This window comes from Triturus cristatus, chromosome 5_1, assembly GCF_964204655.1.
Source record: "Triturus cristatus chromosome 5_1, aTriCri1.1, whole genome shotgun sequence".
In the NCBI taxonomy this organism is placed as follows: Eukaryota; Metazoa; Chordata; class Amphibia; order Caudata; family Salamandridae; genus Triturus; species Triturus cristatus.
This window is the reverse complement of record NC_140587.1, coordinates 657,771,265-657,791,725: the sequence shown is the minus strand read 5'-3', so window position 1 is coordinate 657,791,725 and position 20,461 is coordinate 657,771,265. Positions and strand designations below refer to the sequence as shown.

Sequence of the window (20,461 nt, the reverse complement as noted above, 5' to 3'; positions counted from 1 at the left end):
AGTTTTAGGGAAAGACGTCTGGCACTGTGGACCTGGATAGCAGGAACCCAGTGCACTTTGGTCAAAACTACATCAGATACCAGGCAAACAGTGGGGATGACCATGTAAAAATTCGGCACTTTCCAACACCCGCTGGTGCTGATCAAGCTCTACCAGTGCAAACTAGAAGGATCCCTGAGGCGCCAGTGTGGCTGCATCAGTGCTGCTTCACTTACCACCTTCATTTATCCAAGTGACCATACAGGCTCCTGTCGTGCAGGCAGGATCTTCTGTACAAGTCTGATGCCAGGTCTTGTATTCCACCCATCCACCATTACATTTGACAGACTGGCTTCGGAATTCTTAGTTTGGACTTCTGTTCATGTCACAGGGCTGTATGGACATTTTATTAGAAGCCAAGCCTCCTCCCAGAAGAGCATCATGCACTTTCAAATGGAAGAGGTTCTGCATCTGGTATATCCAAAACTACAATCCCTCTAGTTTGCCAGAAGTGATGATTTCTGACCATCTTTATCCAGCAAGTTAGGGGCAACAATTTTTATTACTTGGGTGCACCTTGTGGCAATTTCTGCCTTTAAGAAATCTTCACAGACCCCTTTCTTTAGAATGATATAGTTAAAGAAAGTGTTTCCTCTTACTAGATTCCCCCTCTCCATTGTAGGAATTAAACAGTGTCCTTCTCAAATTAATTAGTACAACTTTTGAGCCTGTACACAAGATCGCCTTAACAGCATTTAACTTTAAAAGCTTAGTTTTTGGTAGTAGTTACTTTGACTCCCTGTGTTCCCAGGAAACTTGCTCTGTCTTTTATATGTAAAGGGTGGTGATGAGAACTCGTCCGAGTATTTTCCCTGAGGTGGTCTTAGATTTTCGTTGAAATCAGTCTATTTTCTTAGCCATTATCTTTCCGCACCCTTCGGCTGCAACAAAAAGAGCCCTTCATAATCAAGATGTGAAGTTTTGGGGAAATCGTACCTAGACAGGACAAAAAATTCTGTTTGTTTATAAATTGCCCTGCAAGAAATTGGTTTCCAGTGGAAAATAACATTTATCTCTCAGTGGATGGTAACTTTCATTCCTTTTTTTTGTACTATTACCAAACAAATCTCTTTCTGACACATTGAACCAGGAAGAAAGTTGCTTCTAGATATATTGAACAGCAGTATAAGATTTTTTTTTAGGGGGGTGGGGAGGTTGTCATGTTGGAATCAGACTTGGCACTTATTCCCACATGTTTCTCCCTAGTATTTTGTCCAGAGACTTAATACTGATGTGAAATCGCTGGGTGAGCTCGTCTCATTTAAAAAGAACATCGCTCTAGTAAGTCGGGCCTCAGAAGGTAGGCCTTTTGCCACTGATTCCCAAGGCCGTAGTGCTGTTGCAGATTTAATAGTCAAAAGACTCATTATGCACTGGACCCCCTCTTTTAGGTCGAGTCTGGGCAGCGCATGCGCTGCTCTGCGAGGCATGCTGTATTCAGGTATGGACTTGAAGCTCTGCCCATCTTTTCAATATGCTCCCGTTACTGTAGTTTCTAAATTGGTGCTTTTGATTCATGAGTAGGCTTATTAGTCCCTCCTTAGTTCTGCCTTGTCTGCATTTGTAATCCCATAAGGACTGGACGTTTTGATTGTTACACGGTCTGTTTTAGCTACACTCTGTGAGCACTATTTTCTTTAATGATTTTCCCCTGTTGCAGGCACAAAGTGCTTTCTTGCTAGGGTGCCCACCTTGCCTCCGGGCACCGAGCTTCAGTTTCAGTACGGCGCCCACTTTTACATTTTTATTGGGCCAACTTCCCAAACAAATGTTTTTTTTGTAAAAACACTCCATACCGCGCTTTCACTTTAATGGCAGCCACCCACCTTAATTTAGATGATTCTAAAGAAAGGTTCTTGGCCGCCATTAAAGTGAAAATGCGGCATGGGTGCTTTTACAAGCATTTGTAATGCAATAGGTCTCGGATTTGCGAGAGTTGAAGCTTTTGGCATTATAAATGACTGCCTTTTTATTTGTGTTTTTTAAAAAAGATATATAAAAGGCATTGTACTTTACAATGCCAATAGCTTAAACTCTTGCAAATGCAAGACCTATTGCATTGCAAATGCTTGTTTAATTATGGCAGTTGGAAAACTAGTGGGCCAACTTCCACTAAAGTTCCCATGGTTGCAAAAAAAGGGTAAAGTGCGGATATCTTGGGATCTTATAACTGTGGTAGTGATTGTCCGTTGGAGAGGAACCCACAGTAATCTGGGGTGTGTCCACAGCAAGTAACCATGGCAACAATAGCCACTGGTCAAGACGAAAAAGTGACTGCTCACCCAGCAATTGATTTTTCCTGAATCATTAGGGCTAGAATGACTGTTGGAGCATCGCAAGACAGTTGATCCAGGCCCTCTGCTAGGCACTGCACGTTAATTGTATCATGGGTCCTTTGGAGCTGTGAGGGCGGGTTCACTTTGAGTATGGTGAGGGTCTGGGAAGATACTGGCACATCCTTCTCAATTCTTGAAGGGAGGGAATAATCCTAGACCCTAATGTTAGTCTTGCTTCTCCTGGGCAGCTGGACTGATGTGAACTGGAATCCTGTGCTGCTTCATTTCTTCAAGCTGTTCTTATAGTGGCCCTTCAAGTCGGCTGTGTCTTGTTTTCTTATTTGGGATCAATATAAATAAAACAGTTCTATACTTGAAAGATAATCAGTAGTATACGTTTTTATGTTGCGACTTATTGAATACCAAATCATCTATAATGGCTGGTAGCACCAAAACAAATGAATAATGGACTGTTACATTTTGTGAGGGACTCCTAAAAGTTACATGATTTTGGGGGGAAATTGTGTGCCTCCAAATTTTGTAGGCAATGGTGCAGTGCTGTGGAGATTGCATTGTGAAATGAGCTTGGTGGAGCAAAAGAATGGTATAACTTGTTGGAGGTTTTGGCTGAATAATAATAATGATTACGGTATGTCAATTCAAACACAAATGTTGATGAATGAACCCCATGTGCATGTGGTCTTCATCAAAACAAAAGAACAAATGCTGTTTTAATAACCACCCTGACATAAAGGCACACAGAGTTTTTAGTGTGTGTCTTCTAAAAATGTAAGTTATTTTCTGAAATGCTTCGATGGAGAAGTCGTGTTACCTTCAGCTGCAACACAGTTGTGTGGAATAGTCCTGAAGTAGATCATTTAATCACTGTAAATAAGTACCGCCCACAGTAAGGTGATTTAAATATGCAAAGAGGAAGGAAGAACTTACCAGCTTCTGAATTAATTCATTAAAATAGTTTTAAAAAAAAATAGAAGAGCACAGGCTCAGACATATTACCTGTGGAGCACCATGAGAGTAGCTAGATATGTGATCGACTTTCTGTACAAAGTTAATAAGGTGAGTTTCTCCTTGGGGGGGAGGATAACATTTGTGAGAATATTTACTTGAGTAAAAGTGAAGTTGGGTGGCAAAGGTTGCTTGAATTCATTGTTGGGTAGTTGTTTCTGAAATCTAGGTACAAGGACGGAAGCAAGCCGGCAGGTTAACTGCCCTTGTCAGCTTAGCCTTGGCCAGTGGCGTAGATGTCTAAGTGTCATTAGGTAAGGAAGATGCTCTAACTGAGATGGTTGCTTCTCCTGTTTATGCTAGTGAGAAAGGGTGAAACATTACATAATGATACATAAAGAACGAGTTATTTTAATACAATAAATTCATAAACTGTGCGATATAAGATCATCTTCCTGAAAGATCTCATTTCGGATATTCTACTGCCTACTTTGCAAATCTCGTAGTTGACTTGGTTTTCCCACTGAACAGTAGTGGGCATATAGCAATCCTCCCAATTTAAAGTCCACACTACAGTGTTTGCAAAATTATTCTGCGATTATGGTTTATTTTCACTGAAAGGAGTCTGTTTTGGTAAAGGCAACTGCCTTATTTGTGACACTTTTATCATCAAAGGTTTAACTTTTTTGTGTTGGTGCAAGAATTAAGTATAGTCTGTCTGATGCTCGGAGATCTTGCCAGCATGTACATCTGTGCTGAATAATTCGGCCTGGCTAAGCTTTAGTTTGGTACAAATCAAATAATATGTTGTGTGACATGTTCCATTAAACTACAGAAATTGCCTGCTTCAGTTCTATATGGGCATACAGAGAAAGTTCAGTTGTTGATGCTATGCTTTGGTGGTTACAGATGGTCCTGCAGCAGAGAAAGAACCTGAAGAGAAGAAAAGGGAGCAGTCTTCTCCACCACAAAGCAGTCCAGAACCAAAAGAGGAAAGGTTTGTTAACTAAAAGTACTGCTGTTGAGAATTGGGGCTGGAGGGGGACACACTAAGGATTTGGTATGCTATTTATAATTAGTTTTGGCTATCCTGTTTCGTTTTAAGTGCAGTGGTCTTTCTCCTGTTGACAATCATTGCTGATTGCATTTTTTCAATAAGCCCTGTAGTGTGACAACATGTAATGATCATTTTTGCCTTCAAACTGTATAAATTGCTCAACAGTTGTACAACATATTCCTAAACGGGCAGTTGGGCATGCCCCAAGGTTAAATGTTACCAGAAAAGTATTGTAATGCTTTTACCGCGATCGGGCTGCAGAATTAGTTGTGGTACGATTTCTCTTCTATGATGGTACGCCAACATTTTGCAACCATATGCGGTTATCAAATGCTAATAATTTGATTAAGTAAACTAACTACCCATACCAGTTGTACAGGTGCAATTTTGTAAACTAATTCCTACCGCCTAGAAAGGGTTACCACTGTAAGCCATTTACTGATCGTAATATTCTAAGTTGCAAGAGTATGTTCTGAATGTCTGCTAAATATGGTGAGTAGCTTGAATTTGCTAAAGCACAAATGTAGAAAAACTGGCATAATGGTGATTTATCAACCACCAAATCGTGAAACCCTCCATTTTAATTCCGACTGCCCTGACCTCTGAAACTGTGCAGTTGCCAGCCCTGTACCCTGATTTTCAACTATGTACCCTCAAATCAGTGAGGCGGTTCTTTCTGTTATCTACCTTAATTTAAATCTGTATAACCGTTATCACTTCTGAGCAGGACCAAGGGAAATTAATTTGCTATTGGATACCAATACCTGGGCCTCCCTACTGATCTGCAATTAACATTGAATATCCTAGTTATTCTGGGATTTTTTTGTTCCCTGGTCCATAAGATGGGGGACATGGGTTCATACCTTTTTGAATGTCAAATGTCTTGTATTGAGTGCTATGCTTTTATAGAGCAGGACACAAGACTGAGAAGACATTCCTTTTTTTGTTCGTTCTTTCGGGACTTTTTCTTTTTTTTTTAAAGAAATGACTGGATGCAGAGGAAAGCTTTTTCTTGTGGTATTGTGACAGTCTGTTGCCAAACAGTATCCCACTTGACTGAAATATTTTACCGCTTGCTTTCTAGGCCACAAATACTGTTGCACTCCAGGTGAATAGCTAGTTACTCCCTTAGTGTTATGGCTTTTTGGAGTGGAGGTGGCGGAGACTAGAAGGGATGGCTTACTCTAGGGTGGTTAGGGGTAGAAACTCCAATTTAGCATGACGATGGTGAACTCTGAAAGTTCAGCCAGCTCTATATCTTCAAAGAAGAGGTCTTTTTATTTACAGGCAAGTGAAATGGTCTGCAAAAGTATCATTCAAGAAGATGAGAAAGAGCTGGCACCTATCAGGGCTAAGATACAACCCTAAACCTCTTTGTAGCTTGTAGGCATAGAGTTGAATTTACTTTAAAATTGGACCTTTTTTCCCCCCAGAGTTTTATATAGCGCAAACTTGACCCAAATCTGGTATCGTAGCGCTTTACATGGCACCAGTTGCATTACACGAGAACACATTCATTTTTGTTAGGCACGGGAAGATTAAGTGATTTGCCCAGAATCACAGGATGTTCAGCGTCATTGCAGAGACTCTAAGCCAGTGCCCCAGACTGGAGTTTGACCGCCATAGCCATGAGGCCAAGTCCTCTGGCCTTATGGCCACTGTTGTTCTGTCAGTGTGCCACATGGTGAATTTGTTGGCCTTCTGGACTCTTCGAGTATACTACAATGTTTACTAACTGACTAAAGTATGTCAGTGGGACAGAGGTGCCATCCAAACAGTACAATATTTTGTAGGTGTGGTGTACAGTCTCAAAAGTGCCCAGATGTACTGTATTGTATATGACAGAGGCTTTCTTGTAGACTGTGTGGGAATCTAGGAGTAGCTGTTTCAGGTCACACACACCACTGGTGAGCAATGGACATATTTTCTGGTATCGGAGCTCGGTTGAGCAGCAAAGTATAGAATGGTCTTAGGAAGAGGGATGTTGTCTTAGGAAATCCAATAAAAAGAGCACTCCTGCATTCAGTGAGCGATCACTGTATGAGTAGTTGTCATCAGGTCCACTTTAAAACAGGAAGTGTCTGATTCTCAACTTTAGGTTTGTTCATCTAGCCAGTACTTTAATATGTCATTCTATGTCCAGTTTAAAATTCAGCGTTGTAACTATTTCGAGACAGGTGACTGTGTTTCAGAGTGAACATCCATACATGTAGAAACTGGTGGTAAGATTGGAGAGGATCGGTTATGTAGTTTTTGCCTGGTTAAGTTTCATATCTCATCCATGATCGAACCAGTGATATTTATGTTATGAATTTGTAGAGTGTGACAGATACCCCATGGGGCACCCTGGTATTGAGCAACAAGGACATCTGTAGGAAGCTGTTACTTGAATAACTGTTTTTAAGTTTCTTCCTGAATATGGTTAGGCTTCAGGTTTACAAATGGACACAGGAAAATTTCAGTGGCTAAGAAAAAAAAAAAGTAGTGACATTCCCTTTCACTCAGCTTGATACAGGGTATGCACACCTGGCTAGAGAGTGGAGAAAGCAGACCTGGGGGAGGGGGTTTCTAATTTTAAGCTGAAGATAGATGCAACTGGTGTAAATCCTTCCATGAACCAAACCTAAAGATTTGAAATGGAGTGCCTCTTGATGGGTAGCCAGTTAGCATCTGTATACCTAAATGTGGCTGAAGAGGTGTGTGAGAGATTCAGTACCAGCCTGGCTGCTGCTTTTTGCACCACCTGAAGGTAGTAGATCAGATATTGTGGATAGGCAGTTGCTGTAATCAAGCCTTGAGGCGGTCAGGGTTTAAAGGATTGTCTTGCATGCTGGGTCCAGAAGCAGGGGAATGATCTTCTTTTGCATTTTGAGAAGTAAAAAACAATTAGCAGTTACCTCAATGACCTGATTAAACAGGTGCAGGAACCAGGCCTAATTAAGAGACCAGGCCAGTTTGGAACAGTCCAGATGTTGTCTTACTTTTGTCCAAATTAGATTCACTAATAGATCCACTAGAAGGCCACAATTGCAAGGTGACTGTTAGTAACTCGAGAGTATGGGGGAGAGGAAGTTTCATTGTAGCAGAGGAAAACTTCTCTGAGCAAACAGTATCTAACAGTCAAGCTGTTCACTAAATAGCTTAGCTACCTGTTTGTTTTATTTGTATTAAGTGATGCTTTGAGAATATGAAATATGTGTGTGCTTTTACTTTTCAATGTAACTGAAAATTATCTATGAAAGAAGTAACGATAGATCGGTTTGTGTATTTTGGTTTTTGTAACCTCTTCTATTAATATTCTGTACTTAGCTGGGGACCTTTTGAATGCCTGCACATTTATTGATAACACCAGTGTTGGAGAGGTACATTTGTTAATAGATGCCCTTTCCTTGAAATATATTAACAAGAAAGGAATTTTTAAGCGAAAGCCACCCCAGCCATACAAAGTCTAGTGGTATTTTCAAAAAAGTAGATGTTCACAAATGTAACTTTTACTTTTGGGCGGTAACATATACTTTGCTTTTCTTTTGAAAACGTTCAGTTGTATTCAAGGAGACCTAATGTTGTAACTAGAAAGGGTCTGAACAGTACTAAATTCCCCACCCCCCAGGTATTTTATATGTACTTTTTTTGCACCTTAGCAAACTGTTAATATAAGCTAGAACTTCAAACTGGAATATTGAAATGTCACACTTTCCATCCTGTTTCACATTCTGCTGTTGGTAGAGTCCAATGTGTCTTTTTTTTAAATGTCTTTTTTTTATTTCTTATGAACCACAAAGTGCACCCCACAATCCCACCCTTGTTGGCCACAACACCGTTGCATCACACCATCAAACTGGCAATATTACTCAAGGGTTAAATCAGAAGAACATGGTGACTATCATACGCCCAATTCAAACCAGTGTAATGGATACGCTTGACTGACTGAATTCTGAAATACTACTAGACCTCGTATGTTAGGACTTGCAGACCCTGCAGCATCCTTGGATTTGTTGTTGAAGGTCTTTTGTGAAAGGGGAAATAGGTGCATGAGGGGGCGGTAGTTCTTGGGGTGTGGAGGTGGTCTCACTTTTTACTGAACTTTGGATCCAATCCTTGCAATTCATATTTTCATTAGCAGAAAATACAGTACTGTACAGTACCAAAGGTAGTCGGGCACTTTGGGGCTGCCCCATTTGTTAAGGATTACCGGTCAGTAATATGATGAGCTCTTCTAGGCGCTGCCACCGTATGTATCCCTGGCTTCCATACCGATAATGTACTTGCTGGAACTGGGAGTGTTAGTGTCACCCAAAACCTTACCCTCATAAGTTCATCAGAATGTCTGGTTCCCAGTGCATGTAATTATCTTTTTTTTTTTTTTTACCTCAGCCCCGCCAAACAGTCTCTGGTTTGGAACCATCAATACCATAGAGAAACACTAGTGTTGGGTGCCATCTAAGTAGTACTTTAAGGCTTTTATCTAGAATTATGAGCATAGGGCTCCTTTGGGATTATGCACAGCAATTTGCAGTTGGTCTACAGATGGGTCAGACCCAACTTCCTCTGTGCATCCTAGAAGCACCACACTCCTTTTTCTAGCCCCTAATAATATCCTCTTGTCTTGAGTCTGAAGAATGGTGTTACTTGTCCAAGACCCTTTGCACGAGCCTCTCAAATTGTCAACTCTTGTTTCTTGCTTTATTGCTGGATGTAACACCTATTAGCTAAATTGACTATCATCAAGTCTTTCAGACTCGCCCAAAACGTAATCTCCTCTCATCTGTTCAGATTGGTAGTATATTGCTGGGGGCCACAAGATGCAATTTTGACACATCTTCCTTTCATCCAGTATTTAGAATCTTCTATGCTTTTTCCTCATGAATAATGGAAGTTTCTCACTGCCTGCTTCTGGGATATTCTTAATCTTCTTCCCCAATTTATAGATTTGTTAAAATTGTGTGGGTCATGATCTGTAAGGGCTTAAGGAAGCGCAGCATGAAGGTACGCCATCACTTTATTTGTGGCACTGCTGATCAGTTGGGACGGATTAGTTATACCAGGAAGGTCCTCCTAGACTTTTGGTCAGTAAGGGCTCCTTGTTATCACACTATGGACCCTGAAATCCTTGTCAAGAAGCAGCACCTTGTATGTACAGCATGTAACACCATTGTGATGCAGGCCTGTAGCGGTAATACCTCTATCTTCAGCTCTTACGCACACGCACCCCCCCACCTAACACTTTTTCCCTCCCCCCTCTAGCTCCCTCTGAAATCTCTAAATCCTCCCTCCCCTCTTGATCGCAGCTCAAGTTCTGAAGAGGTGAAAATCTGTTGTTAAGGGTGACGTCAGTTTCAGGGGGGCCTTGGGCTGGATAGGCTATGAGTGGAACTATATTCTCTAGCTCATTATCAGTAGCAATTGGCACAGGGTGAGTCTATTTGCTACTGCGTGTGGTGGGTTTGCTAAACATTGAGGGAATGTGTTTTTGTAGATGTAAGTCCTGTTAAGTTATGGCAGGTAGCTGGCTCAGACGGAACAAGAATTTCTTCGCTCTCGACCAGTAGGTTGTCAATGCGCTCTAATACACAGTTGCTTCCAGCATTCTTACGGGCCTGCTTAGCTTTATTGGGTTTTATTTGTGCCTCCCCGCCCCACAGTCAACAGATTTTCTTTTCCCCATATATTAACCAAAACCTAAGTTGCAATTGACTTTGGGGCAAAGCTGTAAGGATCTCTGGCCCAACCACACGAATAGACCAGATAATGTCTTGTCACAAACCAGGGCACAACCAACGTTCCTTGCGCTGACTGCAGCCAATTAATAGTTCAGAGGGCTAAGTAAACTCAAGGATGTGACATAAGGTGGACTAGAGGATGACTTGGATTTCTTGTGGGTCCCACTTCAGCCTGACGATTACCGTAGGGCGAAGTATAATAGTGCAAAAGCCAGTCTTGTCGATTATGGATGCAGAGACACACAGTACCTTAGAGTGGCGTTGATGTTGTCCAAAAGGATCCCAGAGATGGAAAGCCAAGGGGGGGGGGGGTGGCCCTGCCCTTCCTCTTCCTACCAATGACAGGCAAGAACAAGCGTGGCCTGCCCACGTCCTGCGCTGCTGGACTCCGACTGTGGATTTAAGGTGCTCCTGACCTGGAAATAGCAGGAAGCAGCGTAGAGGTCCCTCTGGCTGGTTGCAAACAAGGAGCGCTAGTCTCCTTGGAGAATACAAATTAACGGAGTCAAATTATCATGTCTGCTATATGCAGATGATCTAGTAATGCTAGGTCTAATGCCAAGTGCCTTAATGTTCAGATAGCTTTCAGCTATATGCTGAGGTACAATTTCTAAAGATAATACATGTCAAAAAGCTAAATTCTTATATCTAAGGAAAAATGATTAGAAAAAAATGATGTATGGCACCTTGGAAAATAAATACTGGAAATTCTAAAATCGTATACATACTTCCTCTAATTTAAGAAGGAACAAATACAGTACTTGATTAGAAAATCAATATCTCGTGCAGATGGTCTTACAACCTTCTGTAATGCTCCTGGGTATAGATACTTTATCCATCTCTTAATGTTATACCATATACAAGTACCCCCAAACACTATATGCAATAGAAACTATGGAAACTATAGATGTTCCAAGTTGGTCTCGCATGAATACTAAGGGCATACATTTGTGTAAACTATGACATTTTAATTCTTTAGGTATGTCTCTGGCCATTTAATTGGAGCTTGGGCTGAAACGTACTTTTATGTAGGGTTTAGCAGCAGTTCTATGTTGGGGGCATCAATTGATTTATTGTGGAGAGAATTCGCTGTGGAAACTACTGTTTTAAGACATTTTAGTTGGGTGGGGGTTGGGGGGGAAAAGGGGAAGAAGAGGTCCCGCTTTCCAGTGCATGGAGATGTCTCTTCACCCACAGACGTTCTAGCTCAATTAATCTATTGCTTGCCGTCTTCCTTTTGTTGGGGGTAAAATATCCTAGTAGGCATCTCTTCAAAGTAAACACAACCTCCCTCTCCAGAGCAGTTGCCAATGTGACCACCACAGGTGCCCTGTAAGGTGTCCCTAAACTTCAAATCAGCTCAATGTGCAAGAAATCTGCATCACGGAGGTCACATCTTGGGAATTTCTGTGTGTCAATAGCTGATATCCTGTTATAGTGTTTAGGTGTCAAGTAGGTAGTGCATAAATAGTTACATTTGGGTATACTTTAACCGCGCATTTCTGGACACCACTTGAGTGTGTTCCAACGCCCTCACTCATACCTTATCCGAAAGTTCCCTACGACTTGTGCCGTGGATCCTGCAGTGTTGATGTAAGGATTGCATCTAGTGATTTATAGAACCATAACACTAACCAACCTTTGGCACCCCATTGTGAAGAGTAACTGCAATATTTCATGAGAAAGAGGTTCTTCCCTATTCTGGGCCTCAAAGCTCACACTACTGTCATTCTCCCATACACTAGAAATTGCCTTGCTGAGAGCCCAATATCGACCATTGTGTCCGCAAAGGACAATAGCCTCTTTAGAACAGTCTCCCCGCCTCTTTCCAACTGCATGCTTGCTCCAATGTCATGACTAACTGTGGTCGTAAAATTGTGGGTGCATATAGTGGTGCATTCCTGGTTTTGTACACAAATCTGTGCCAGCATCTCATTGCCACTCATCAACCTAGGTAACGGGTTGTAATTCACTTTATTTAGTACCAATGTTATTAGCAATCCTTAAGCTTAAGGACTCCAGATTTCCACGGTCTCCAAAAGATTGCATCTCTCTAACTATCGTGAGGGCCATTGTATTGGGGTTGCTGGATAATATAATTCAAAATCATGTGCACCCAGCCCACCCTCCTCAGTGTGCACCTTCATAGTGGCTAGGTTAACCCTGTCATCCAACATATCTCAGATAGCCTTTTTATTAGGCTGCACAGTTTCCAAAACCATCGGGCCAATCAAGACTGGGAGGTTCGCAAAATAAAGCAACCTGGAAAGCGTTTTTATCTACAACAGGGCTATAGAGTCAATCACAGATTGTGGCAATGTCTGCTGGAACAGCATATTGCCCTTCGGTGTTCTGATTGCTGTTCCCATGCTTGCTATCATGCATATTCTGTTCCGAATGTAATAGCCCATTTCCCAAATTGCGAAAGGTGCTACTTTGCCAGTATGTACACCTGCTCAATCCGACATGACCTTCGTTGAAACCAGAAAAACTCCAAAGCCCCACCAACCCCCACCAACCACCCTCCCATTTAGAGCAAAGGCTGAATTCCCTTCTTATTTCATATAATGTATTGAGTCTGTGAGGTCTTGTGGACCATTACTAAAGAACAGGAGCATATCATCCACATTTAATGCGATTGTTTGCTCCCCATTTGGCAGCATCATGCCCTTGCTCATTTGCTTCCTCCTAATAATCACTGCAAAGGCATCTGCAGCCAGTGTAAAGAGCATAGGGAATAGCGGGCACCCCTACCTAGTCCCTCTATAGTTGTTCTACATGGCTGATACACAAACAAGCACAATTCAACTCTTCAACACTTTCAAGGCACTACTTAACACTGGCCCAGCATACTCAACAATCACATCTGCTTTCACAAACCTTCTAGAGACCTCTGCTCATCCAGACTACTACTTGAATACGTCCCACATATGCGGAAAACACCTGGCTGTCGAGCCTTTGCCAAAACATCTGGCGGTTGAGACTTCGCCTACATCGCTCCTTATGCATGGAACGACCTGCCACTACTAGATATAAAACCTTCTTCCTCCACTTCCTGAATTCCGCAAGCTGCTGAAGACTTGGCTTTTCGAGTAGTCCCATTCGGCCCTAGATTTGACCAGACTCTCTTGCTTTACAGCACTATACCTTCTCAGGTGATCGTGTGCTCAAAAAAATCTTCATAACAAGACACTACCACCAATGTTTTGCACATCAATTTTTGGCTTCCTGTAGGCCTTTTTCGAAGTCTGTTTTAATCGAGGAAATCTTAGACACGGGAAGGTCAGTCTGCTCGAAGTCTTTGTGGTTTTTTATTTTTTTATTTAGCATATCTCCCTTTGCCTGCTGTGATCAGGCAATAAATAATAATAAAGGCACAAGTGGTCCCTTTGGGGGAAGTGAAGCCCTTCACTTCCATGGCAATAGTTCCAAAAAACCTTCACTAATAAGGTTTGGAATGAGAGATACAAATTTATTATTTCACAATGAAAATTTCTTTTTTTTTTTTTTTTTTTTTTTTTTTTAAACTCCATTTTCTGAAACCATCTTGGAACATGGTGCTCCTAAAATGTAATGGTGCAGTGAAAGTGGTAAAGTGAATGAATAGTGGGCAAGTGCTATACATAATGCAAGTATTTGCATTTACATCCAAATGTCCTTATCAGTCACATGTAAACACTCCCATTGGGAGTGTTGAGATTCTAGATCCGTTTTTAAAAAAAAACAGTTCACTGTAGTAGTCAGTTGATCTTTCAACCCACAATACACATTATTTAGAGAAGGGTTGCCATCAGGAGGGAAATATACAGAGGAGACACCTAAGAATCGTGCATCAATTAAATTGTAAGTGTATTCTTCTAATAGAGTATGTTCTTATAGCATACCATAGGACTGTGGCACAAGATCTCACAAACAAGGATGCGTCAACCTTTCAGGGTAAACTTCAACCTGCCTTGCATGTGAATTAGCATGTTGCAAAGAAACCTATCTTGTTCAATCTAATATATTTTTCAATAGATATAATCCTGTTTCTCAGGAGTGAACCTACCCGCTAGGGTAATGAAACCAGCACTGTTGGTGGTTCGTGCAGTTCAGTAACTGTTTTGAAAAGTTGATCTGGGGTGGTGTCACCGGAATCTGTTGGAAGAAACAACGATGTGAAGAACTATTTACCCAGTCTAACTGCGAATATCAGTCAGATGGAATCACAGGTACTAAGGTCTTTTTATTTAGGCACTTAAATTAATTCTGCGCGCTCAGGGAAAGCTTCTTAATACCAGTGGTCACAAGTGAGTATGCTGGGGGGGTGTAAAGGAGTGACACGGTTGTAGAGGAAACTTTATTTATGCATTGTGACTTTAAAATATTTAATAATTTGGGCTCGCTCGCCACACAAGAACTAGACCTTCAAGTGATGTCGCACCCTGAATGAATCTGCAAGGCAATGGGCGATTTTTAAATAAATGTCTGCTATCATACAAGGCCTCTCAAACTCGCCCATAAACCAACTCTAGCAGAATCACTTCAGTAAAGTATGCTAAACCAGGATGAATGCATATGTTATCTAAAAGATTAAAACAGTATGGCGAGGGCTATAAACTATCTAAGCGTGACTTCTAGACAAATGGCTACTACACGAGTCGCACGCATTGTGACGTCACTGGCGTCATACGTGCTACAAGGAATGATGGGAGTTGTAGTGCTCCTTACTATGTGTAATGGTTATTCCATTAAAACAGTTGTGCGGCTATTCAAAGTAGAGGAAACTATATAGCCTTAGGACAAAATGAGTTCCCAGTGTTAAAGTGAGGTTTTCACATTATGCTGCAACCGGATGGCGAGGGCTACAAACTATCTAAGCGTGACTGGTAGACCAAGGGCTCACTCTACTGTGAAATACCACCTGCAGCTGCCATAGTGCCAGGGAGCACAGGCTGCTAGTCCTCTCCTCTTGTGTTGACTTGGTTCTGGCTCCCTGCTGTCTTGTTTGTACGCACACGGTGACCGCAGAACCTTTGGTTTTGAAAATCTACTCCACATCTTACCGCTCTCTGGCCCTTCTGAGCGAGTCTCACGGTGACTGAAGTAGCCTGGTATTGCTTTAAGCTGGCTACAAATATTACTGCAGACTCCACGCTGCTTTCCAGGCAGAAACCTCTCCGTCAGTGTTGTACATTCACTTTTATTCATATGTATGTGTATATATTGTTTCTTCTATTGCTGTACCACACCTGATCATTTGCATTACCCCTCCACTCTTTTATAAAATCACCACTGTCATGATATGTCATCATAGAACACTGGCTAAATATTTGTGATGTCATGGAATGTTGGTTATTTTACTGGACTCGCTTATTGGTACATGACCTGTTCCTCTCTGTAAGCCTGTGGACCTGTATGCCTTATTCTTAATAACTTTAATAAGTACTTAACCACCTTCATCTCGTCTTGCGTTCCATAACAAGTTGGCGACGATTTACTAGGAACGACAATCCCCAGACAAATCCACAAAATTAAACATACTTTATTGTATGTATCGTTGCATACTGAAAATATATTTACAGAAGAAAAATTGAGGAGGCAAACTTCTATATTATCTACAGAAACACAAGTAATTTATGGCAAATATTCTCAAGATTATTGCCCAACGCAAGCGCTTTTAACAGTCTAGGAAGATCGTTAATGTTTACCGTTTTGGCTGTTGCAGGCATAACGGTCAACTGTTTTTCATCACCGGCTCGAGCTCTTCTGTGACTCATGCGCACGCAACCTGTGTTGAAACCCTGCACTTGCTGTACACGTAACACGCACGCACAACGTAAAAAAGGTGCGGCCATTTTGAAAACAGGCATTTTCAAGGGAAACTGCCTAGAAAGCCTGTAGTTTGTGTCAGAAGCACCGCGCGTGATGAAAACGATAGTCTTAATTGACATGCAAGTAAGATTTAAAAGTAAGGCGATACATTTAAATTAGAGAAAATTTATCATCTTTTAAAAACTAAAACACTGAAACTACTACTCATATAGAACTTAAAAATAAATAAATATGGCACAAAGTAATAATATTTGTGTACCAGCACGCTTCTTGAATGAACCTGGAAAGCCACTAATGCGATGGAAGAGCTAGTTGAGAGATTTTGAAAATTACCTTGTATCTATAGATGGCAAAGCATACAGTGCTGAAAGAAAAAATGCTTTAATGTTTGGTCTATTGGGTAATGCAGGGCAAGAAATATTTGATAGTCTACCAGAATATGACAGCCCACCAGGACCGTATATACCTCTGGATGAATAGCAGGAGGCAGTAAAACGTTTGGAAAAACAATTTTCAGATGAACCTTATTTAATCGTTGGCAGGCATAAATTTGCTATGCGTAAGCAGTATTTAATCCTTTGGAAGAATAGTTAGAATACCAAAACATTTTGAGAACTTCGTTCTGTATTAACTTCTTTTCCTTTATTCATATGTATGTATATATATTGTTTCTTCTATTTCTATTGCTGTACCACACCTGAACATTTGCATTTCCCCTCCACCCTCCTATCAAATCACCACCGTCATGATATGTCATCAAAACACTGGCTGAGTATTTATGTGATGTCATGGAATGTTGGTTATTCTACTGGACTCCATTATCGGTACATGACATGTTCCTCTCTGTAAGCCTGTGCCTTATTCTTAATAACTTTAATAAATATTTTTACCACCTTAATCTCGTCTTGCATTCCATAACAGTCAGGCTGCAGCTGGAGCCGGAGTGATAAATTCATTCACTCAGAAAGAAGGCTGGGACACGTGGCTGAAGCGTATCCTCACCCTTTACTACAAGAACTGTAGGAGAGGATGTGGTCTGACGGCTACATTGCCGACTTTGCTGCTGGAAACCAAGGTTCAAGCCTCTGGGTCGCTTCCACATCCTGTGATTCTGAGCAAATCGCTTAATCTTCCGGTGCCTGAATGTGTCCTGTGTGAGGTAACCGGAGCTCATCTAAAGCCCTCCAATACCTTCAGGTCGAGTTCGCGCTATATAAAATATGCATTAAAAGAAAGCTGTCCCACCGCGACTCGCTGCCCCAGAGTCCTTATCTTCGAATGCCTTGGAGACTTACTGCAAGAGTTTTTACCCATATTTAATATTTATTTGTGAGATAGTAGGTTTCTTTAAAATTCTGAGAAGGGCACATTTCTTAGGAGAAAATTGCACATTTCATCATATAATAACCGGATGTAATCGTTTCGGTAATGATTATGTACAATACAAGCATTAACGATGTCTATGTATACACCCAGGAAAAGTTAACTTGTAGATGCACATTTAAGAACATTGAGCTATATCATTTAGTATATTTATCTTAATAGTAATTGGTGAAGATTGTATCATGAATTCAGAAGATCTAAAGAAAACCGGATTAGGAAAATAATTAAAGTGGAAACTTTTTGAGATTAACAAGTGCAAGTTTATGGTACTTTACACAGATACACTACAATAATATATGCAGTGTAAATACAGTTAGAACGGTTCAAACTTCTCCAGCGGCTTTTTGCACGGTCTTTTGAAGTGAGAATTCGACGTTTTTTTTTTGTTTTGTCACCAGTTCTTACCTCCTTACTTTTGACTTAAATTGTTCTTGTTTATTCTGTAGAATACTTACTGTGCTCTGCCATCTAGTGGTTACACAAAAGATGGCAGCGTTCTTCCGTAAGTACAGTGGTGTGTGACATTAAGAAAATGGTGTCCCCTACTGTGTGGGGAGAGCCCATGTAAACACTCAACATGAAACACTCACAACATACACGGATACATACAGATAGAACAATCACTGGCCCTGCCAATATGCCTCTCCAGTGCGGAAGATACTAGCTTTGCCAATGTCTTTCAGGCATTTTGTGCAGCAACCACTATGCAGCGTGGCTAAAAATACAGTTAGAAAAAAGTGCTGACCGTGTCATAGAGCTCTGTTTCTAACTTTTCTTTCAGCCACGCTGCACAGCCATGTGCTGTACAACATCGGGTAAAAGACTTAAGAAAAGCCTATATCTCTCGCATAGACCAGACCTATTGGCTTTGCCAATGCTTTTTGTCTCTCTCCAGCATATTTGCTGTAACTGCATATAAAGCGCCTACTACCCCTGACAAAGCGTTTAACAAATCTCTCTGTGTGGATAATTATTTCATGTGCAATCTAATATGGTTGGTTAAGATTCGATATACAACATATTCCAATGATTAGATTTACTCAAAAGAATTATCTTAAGTGTATCACAACACTCCAATGAATCTTGCTGTATGGCAATGTACTCCCAAGACAAAATAGAACACTTGTAAGGTCTTTTTGATAAAATACGGGTGTGGGAAGCTGGCTCTGTATATACTATACCAAGCTTCCCTACCAGCCTGCCAGAAGAAGAAACCTAAGACTAAAAATGACTCCGCGCAAATAACGCGACCGCCTTCGAGCCAGAAGGGGTCCGACTGCGTCGCTACATCCAAAGGAGACGAGGTGAACTCCGGTTGCGGTCTTGGAGGAGGGAGGCTCGGGATGTGGAGCAAATTCACGGCGAGATCAGATCTCTCACACTACAGGGCTACCAAACCGGAATAAAGCAATGGTGGTCTGCACCCACCGCAGCTAACACCGCGACTGCCCTCTGGTCAGACGGGGTCCGCCCGCGTCGTTACAGCCAAAGGAGACGAGGCGAGGAAAGGGGAGAGAGTCTGCTGACTGCCCCTAGCTTGCAGCGGAAAGAGACGGTCGCTCCTGCTGCATCTACGTAGGCATCAGCAGCAGAAGCAACGACTGGCGCGCTAGCCAGGATCGGGGGAGAGGAGATGCTCCATATGTGGAGGGAAGACGCCAGGCAGAGGAGCAGCATCGGCCGCTCCTCCCACATACTCAGAGACAAGCCGAAGCTCAGAGGATCGAGGAGCATTAAATTAAAACGCAGCTGACAAACGTATCTTATAGACTACTAGCCGCAGATTCCTTCATGTAGAGTTCTCCCCAGGTGTGAGACTGGATCCGGAAACTTTTTGCCACAGCATCCCTGCGTGCCGGGGCGACATCACGCGACTCCACCCAGGCGGCGTCCGCGAGGTCACATAAGACCCGCCCCGGCGCACCCACGTCAGTTTTTTCCTTTTCCACGTGCAATGCGGATCCGATCCTTGCTACGGGCCTGTTGGGCCCCTTTTTTCTTCAATTTTTTAGTGGAACAGTGTGCGAATGCCTTCGGGCTTTAAGACTTGCACGTCTTGTGGGCATCTTATGTCTGCGACGGACCCTCACCTCATTTGTATGTGGTGTTTGGGGGAGGATCACGGCACCACAGACTGTACGCAGTACCAACCGTTGAAGCCGAAGCCGCGGCGGGAGCGCCGGATGAAACTTCTCTCGGCGCATCCCTCCAGGTCGACGTCCTCCCCTCGGTCTGCTTCGACGGACTGCTTCAGACTTTGCCATGGTCGTCGTCCTCGCCTTTCTCCGATGTCACGTGTGCATCGCTCCCCGGTGGGTAAGTGTTGCAGTTTGTCCCTGGGGGCTGGTTTCCGGCCTCCCGGGGGCGTGGACTCTCCGCGGGTGATGCGGCCCCACGTGTCGTCCTATCCACCGTTTCCCGGTGTTGGGGCGTTGAGAGTCCAAATGGAGACATACGCGGCGGCTTTGCAGGCCTTGCTGGCGTCTCCTCTTCCTTCCGGGAAGTCGGCAGATCCCTCGCGCTGCGCAGGGCCCTCTGCAGCGCCGCCGGTCGCTCTGGCCCCGGCGCCGACTGGTTCGGATCCAGGCTTGGAGGATGTGGTACTGTTGGGGTGTAGCTCCTCTGGGGCACCTTCTTCAGGCCACGGCGTCTCTGCCTCGCTGCAAACTCCCTCGGGGGTCCCTGTGGTGTCGCGGGAGGTCGCCGGGGCTCGGGTCGCATCCCCAAGCCCCTCTCGGTCCTTTGACAGGGTGGTCCTGTCTAAGGCCGAGTTGATGCCGCTATGGCGCCGGCAGTAGCTGTACCGTGCAGATCCACGGAGGTCGGTGGACCCTCCTCCTGGCCCCTCTCGTCCCTCCACACAGGTGGCTGCCTCGTCAGAGGTTGAATCGTCCCTGGTGCAGCCGCATGGCTTGCCGAGCGATCTTCGCCTCATTCTGGGCCCATCTCGATCCCCCGCACAGGTGGTTGCCTTGGCGGGGGTCAGGTCGGCGTCACTCCGGGGCCGGTGCGGCTCCAGCTCTACTCCGATCTCCACTCCGGTCCCCAGTGCGGGGTGACTTGGAGGTCCCTTGTCCGGCGACGCCGGCTATTGCAGACGTCCTATCTACAGCTCCGTGCAGGGGTCGTACCGCGGATTCATCTTCGGACGCTCCTTCTCCGGAGGCATGCATATTGGTGTCGTCCTCCCCGGAGACTGGTCCCCG

The 20,461-nt window shown here is 43.1% G+C and overlaps 1 protein-coding gene across 1 annotated transcript in view; it reads left to right on the top strand.

Annotated features, from left to right (window-relative positions):
- TCEA1 (transcription elongation factor A1) overlaps nt 1–20,461 on the top strand; it is a 175,755-nt gene that overhangs the window by 67,921 nt on the left and 87,373 nt on the right. The window contains exon 4 of the mRNA XM_085605624.1: nt 4,191–4,278. Coding sequence (XP_085461750.1) covers nt 4,191–4,278 — 88 coding nt within the window. The remainder of the gene's footprint in view (nt 1–4,190; nt 4,279–20,461) is intronic.